General features: G+C 54.2%; 1 protein-coding gene across 1 annotated transcript; it reads left to right on the forward strand.

Annotated features, from left to right (window-relative positions):
• The first annotated feature begins 250 nt into the window (after window positions 1-250).
• Window positions 251-5,638, forward strand: LOC123071291 (protein trichome birefringence-like 28). Its single transcript, XM_044494819.1, has 5 exons — window positions 251-1,211; window positions 1,339-1,510; window positions 1,826-2,025; window positions 2,167-2,322; window positions 4,942-5,638. Exons 1-5 carry the CDS (start codon window positions 490-492, stop codon window positions 5,324-5,326), a joined length of 1,635 nt encoding a protein of 544 aa, XP_044350754.1. The 5' UTR covers window positions 251-489; the 3' UTR covers window positions 5,327-5,638.
• Window positions 5,639-5,982: the final 344 nt, after the last annotated feature.

The following is a 5,982-nucleotide window of genomic DNA, read 5'->3' on the forward strand; positions in this document are numbered from 1 at the left end:
CCGTTCCCTTCTGAAGCCAATCTGTCCGCCAAGCCATCGCGTTGACCGCAAGGACAAATACACATGGTAATTACGATTTGCCTTGCAATTTTTTCTTTTGGAGGAGCAAATTGTCCTCCGGTGTCTGGCCTAGCCCATCACTGACGTGCTGCACCACGTTTTTCCATGCCCCCGTCCGCCTCGTCTGGCCGAGTCTCCGGCCATTAGAAATGGCAGAGAATAAAATCCCTCTCGACAATCCAGCCACTCGCCCAATTAAAACCGATTGCTTGCTCGTTCAACGGCAAAAAAAAAGGAGAAGAAAAGAGGCCATGGTGGCTTCATCCCCTCACCAAATCCACAACCCCCCGGCTCTGACCCCTTTCGCGGTTCGCCCATAAGTAAAGCCGCGCTCTCTCTCTAGCCGGCTAGCGCGCGCTCTCCCCGTCACCGCGGCACGCATCATCACACGACCCACGTACGTACCAGGAGGAAGAAGCTGCGGGCGCCATGTCATTCCCCGGCCGCCGCAAGTCGTCGCTGGCCGGCGCCGGCGGAGGTGCGGGCGCCGGTCCGTTCGACTCGGTCGGCGCGAAGCAGAGCGCGTCGCGCAAGGGCGGGCGGCTGCCGGTCTACGTGGCGGGCGTCTTCTTCGTCATCTTCGTCATTATCATGTACGGCGAGGACATCCGGTCGGTCACCCTCGAGCCGCTCGCGCGCGGCGTCGGGCCCGTGAGGCAGCAGGCGGTCGTCGTCTCGGACGCCGGCCGCGCCGCCGCCACCCCGCGGCGCGACGTGCTCTCTTCCTCCACGGAGAAAAAGACCGTTACCCCGCGGCGCGACGTGATCGCTTCTCCGGAGAGGCCCGTCCCGGTGGCGCTGCCGCGCGACGACGAGAGAGAGAGACCAGGGCACGCCGCGGCGACGGAGACGGCGCCGGAGCAGGTGATCCGGAAGGTCACCGCCCCCAAGGTGAAGAAGCCGAAGAAGGCGAAGAAGCCGAGGCGGCTGCGGCCGGCGAGGAAGACGGTGGCGGCGGGGGGCGTGCTGGGGTCGCCGGAGACGTGCGACCTGTCCAAGGGCGAGTGGGTGTTCGACAACGCGAGCTACCCGCTGTACCGCGAGGAGGAGTGCTCGTTCCTGACGTCGCAGGTGACGTGCATGAAGAACGGCCGCCGTAACGACAACTACCAGAAGTGGCGGTGGCAGCCCAAGGACTGCGACATGCCCAGGTGCGTTCTTGCTCGTCGCTCGTTTCGGTGACTACTCGATCAGGCCGGCGATCGGCATGCAGGCCCGAAATTGGCATGACGACGCGCGCGCATGCATGATCAAACGGCGAGTTTAATTTCTTTGCAGGTTCGACGCGAAGCTGTTCATCGAGAGGCTCCGGAACAAGCGGTTCATGTTCGTGGGGGACTCGCTGAACCGGAACCAGTGGGAGTCGATGGTGTGCCTGGTGCAGTCGGCGGTGTCGCCGGACAAGAAGTACGTCACATGGGAGGACCAGCGGGTCGTCTTCCACGCCTGGGTGAGTACCACAAAACAATGGCCGTCCCGGCAGCATCTCTCTCTCTCTCTCTCTCGACCGGTTCATGCCGCCAACGATCGAGAACGAACCTTAGCCAGTTGGCCAACCGGCAGGGCCCACGGCTGCCGCAACGGTTTTTCAAATGTGACGTCGTACGTAGTACCTGTACCGTAGCTGTGGGTGGCGGCTTCGTGCACCAACTACTACGACGTATTCCATCCGTCTGGAGTGTCTTCTTGTGCCTGCTTCTGATCAGGTCAAATAATGTCCGTTTCTTAACTAATCCTGTTTCATCGTGATATTGATCGACAACAGGAGTTCAACGCGACGGTGGAGTTCTACTGGTCGCCGTTCCTGGTGGAGTCCAACTCCGACAACCCCAAGATCCACAGCATCCCGACCCGGATCATCGACGCGTCGGCCATCGCGGCGCACGCCGAGAACTGGCGCAACGCCGACTACCTCGTCTTCAACACCTACATCTGGTGGATGAACACCCTCAACATGAAACTCAAGTACGTGCACAACACGAGAATATGCCGTGCCGTCTCATCATCTCTCGTGCGTCGCCGGGACATGCACGGTCGAAGTAGTGGTAAAACTGCATGCGCTGTGGTGACACTGACTGACATGGAGGTTGATGGATGGATTGGCAGGAGACCGGGCGGGCAGGACTGGGAGGACCATGACGAGGTGGTGAGGATCGAGGCGTACCGGAAGGTTCTCAACACCTGGGCCGGCTGGGTGAACGACAACATCGACCCGGCGCGCACGTCCGTCTTCTTCATGAGCATGTCCCCGCTGCACCTCAGGTACCGGTCGAACCCTACCTACCCCGTAGTTTTCTGTTCTGTTCTACTGTAGGTAAATCAGTTTTGTTCTTCTTTTCATCTGGTGGTAGTCAGTACGCGTACCTACGCACACCTGCACCGTAGTTCCTAGGAAACGCCAAAATCTCGACACGCATGGCGGCGACGGCCAAAAAGACGAGGCCGGCAGCGCGTGGTGCGTACCGGGTGTCTGTACCGGTCCAAGATGAGACCGGTGCACGCGTCGGGCTGCGGCTGGGAATTGTAGATGCGCACGGACTGGTGGTTTAGTGGGGTCCCGCACGCACGGTCGGTTTCCATGGGCGGAGCGGCCGGGGACGGACGGCGAGCGCGCGCGCGGGGTTGGAACGAGTCGTCCGCCCCAGCCGTGGAATCGGACGGACGCGTCGAGTCGAGCGGACCGGTCGCTGTCTTTGCGAGAAAATGGAAATGACAGACAGTCGTGGCAGACCTGGCCCGGCGGCGTGCTCGCTTGAATATTCCTTGGTTAAAATGTAGTCTAGTTTTTTGTGTGTGTGAAGGCGCAATATATATCCTGTCGATGGAGCAGCCGGGTCGTGCGACATTCTCTGGGTGCGGTGCGACTAGCAGAGCATGATATACTGGATGAAATGGAACACATGGCCTCACGTTGCCCACCCGCTCGTTGACCCTGTCTGTACACATGTGGTGTGTAGGATACTCCTGTAGTTGGTGAAATGGATACCGTTGTACGTATACTTTAGTGAGCCAGTTAGGATATGCGTACGCCGTTAGTTCACACATGCATGGTTTGATATTCCAAACAGCGTGGTATAATATGCTACTCTACTAGAATAGAGTACATGGACTAATCTACAGTCACAAGGAATGCCACCCCACCACTGCATGCATAATGCCACTGCCGCTGGACTTTTCAAAGAGAGATATATACTCCATCCCATTGGGATCGCTACGGAAACTTCTGTAACCGCGGATTTCAGTGAGCGGTACTACAATATGCGCAAATCGTGTACGTACACGTCTTTTTAGATGTCACTTGGGGTGGGATCTACTTCTCCCCCATCCACTTTACGCGGTCAAAACAACGTGCGTCGCAACTCACAACACACAAACGGACTTGGTACACTCCTTTACAAAATTCCAAGGAGAAGATAGTTGCTCCCCTCTCGTTGTCGCCCAAGCAGCACTCTCAAAAATTAATAATGGAGAACTACTCGATAGGACCCTGGGAAGGATACATACATATACATGCATGGGTATGACCATGTAAAATTCTGCGTACCTGTCACTCACATGGACCCTGGGCTCAAATCATTCTGCGCACATGAATCTTAGATGGAAGCTTCCGTCGTCGCGAACGAGTCCCCCGTAGTACATGATGCACCAATCATGCATTTCATGCGCCAGCGACGTACTACTAGTCTCGTGTGCTCGTAACCGGCCGTATTGGTGCTTCATGAGATGTGGAATAGTCTTCGACACCTCTGCCAATGATCGTTCCGAGTGATCATCCCGTGACCGCAAGTTTCGGATCTTGGAACGGACAACACATTTTTTAGGACAAGTAGCCGGCTGCAGGTAGTTCCAGCAGCGCTTGGGATTTTCCTTCTGTGTAGTAATCCAATTATTCCTAGCTACTAGTGGTGTGAGTGGTACTGTGGTAGTATAAAGTTTTTGGTGTCACGTCGAGTGTATTGATTGGGAGTAGTGCACTAGTAGCATTATACACCAGTTTGGATCACACGTACGTAGACCTGCTGAATGCTGCCGGCCTGCTTAAGCCGTATGTGGTTCTGCTATGAGGATCAAACAGAAGGTTGTGTTGTGTTGTGTGGTGTTGGCTACCTAGCTATATACTTCCAGGGTGGCGTTGATAAGGACGTGGTGGACATGGCCCTGGGATGACGCCTTACGAAAGCTCCCCTAAACCTTTTAGAAAAGCAGCGTGACCCCATCCTGAGATTGATGGATACTCCTATATGTATAGTTCCCGTGAAGCAAACCACTTTGATTTGCCTTGGTGTTTTATCGTCAACGATCCTATTTAGTAGTGGTAGTGTGTGAGAAGATATGGTACGGTGTAACCAGAGAAACTGCCATGGTGACCGGTGCATGAACCCATCAACCAGGATCGCATATTTCGTCACTAGGAGAGGCTACTAGCTAGCAGTGGTGCCACGTTATTTTGCGTGTCCGGCAATCCCGAAGTTGTTAACTATTTTCAGTCGGGATTGCGTCCACGATCGAGCGAGTTAACGAAGTCTCTGGCTAGCTTGGAGTTGGAGGCATGTCGCATCAAAAGACGTACACAACTAAAGTTGGTCAACAACACTAGTTTACGTGAAGATAGAATCATAGAACTGGATTAGAGTAGTTGGGTTGCGTGATCGACTAATGGTGGAATCTGCTAGAGCTAGCGCTACCTTGCTTGCTCCACAGAAGACGAGTATTGCAAATTCTACTTTTTTTACCTGAAAATTGTACTATGGTTAACTATTTAGTTTTGGTAATTTATTATGGTTAACTGGTCTTGCTCTTCCTGTAATAAAATAAAATAAAAAGCAAAAAATGGTTTTGTTGTAGTACTGGGACTTGACTGATTTTTGGTCTGAAAAACAGCCCGCAGGTGTGGGGAAACCCTAACGGCATCCGGTGCGCGAAGGAGACGATGCCGCTGCTCAACTGGCGCGGGCCGATATGGCTGGGGACGGACTGGGACATGTTCAAGGTGGCGTCCAACATCACCCGGGCGGCGGCGCCGCGGGTGCCCATCACCTTCGTGGACATCACCACCATGTCGGAGCGGCGCAAGGACGGGCACACCTCCGTGCACACCATCCGGCAGGGGCAGATCCTCACGCCGGAGCAGCAGGCCGACCCGGGCACCTACGCCGACTGCATCCACTGGTGCCTCCCCGGCGTGCCCGACATCTGGAACAGCATACTCTATACCCGGATCATGTCCAGGCCGGAGGCCGGGAGGGCCGCTCTTACGGCGAGATAGATAGATACATGTTGGGAATCCTGTCGATTCGAAAAGTTATTTTTCCTTCTTCTTCTTTTTTCTTTACATTCTTTCTGGCCTTTTTAGTTTTTACCTGTCAAAATACGCCAGCTTTGTTTTCTTTCTTTTTTTCATTGGGGGTAGGTTAAGTGGAAAGAGATTAATTATATAAGGTGATACGTGGCTCATGGACTGCCATGTGCGTGCACATATATGCGCTGTAAGCAGTGAGGTTCCTGCTCAAACTGTAAATTCTAAAGTCAAAGAGATGAACAGAACAGATTGGTTTATAGAGAAATGGACAGTTGCGTCCGTGCTTCCAGCTGCACTGCGCAGCCGCCGTGCGGCGCCTCGATCTATCCGCGAGTTCGTTTCTTTGTCAAGATCGACATCGCTAGCTCTTCGGCTTATTCTCTTCTTTTTAGGGCGGATCGAAAGGGAACGAGTGGACTGACTGAACTTGACAGAGCTACGTAGTAGTGAACTTGAAAGCGCCTTTTGGCGATCATTCCATCGATGATTTACCTGAAAAAGGCGGGCAGCGACAAAAACAATGAGCGCCACTTGACTGAACTTGACAGAGCTACGTAGTAGTGAACTGACTGACGACAGTGTTGCGGTTGATTGACGGTTCGGTGTGCATGCAGGTTCGGAAA

This window comes from Triticum aestivum, chromosome 3B, assembly GCF_018294505.1.
Source record: "Triticum aestivum cultivar Chinese Spring chromosome 3B, IWGSC CS RefSeq v2.1, whole genome shotgun sequence".
Taxonomy (NCBI): Eukaryota; Viridiplantae; Streptophyta; class Magnoliopsida; order Poales; family Poaceae; genus Triticum; species Triticum aestivum.

Coding starts and splice junctions, on each gene's coding strand:
- LOC123071291 (XM_044494819.1), top strand. CDS start 490: ATGTCATTCCCCGGCCGCCGCAAGTCGTCGCTGGCCGGCGCCGGCGGA. Junction 1,511..1,825: donor GGGTCGTCTTCCACGCCTGG/GTGAGTACCACA, acceptor GATCGACAACAG/GAGTTCAACGCGACGGTGGA. Junction 2,026..2,166: donor ACCCTCAACATGAAACTCAA/GTACGTGCACAA, acceptor ATGGATTGGCAG/GAGACCGGGCGGGCAGGACT.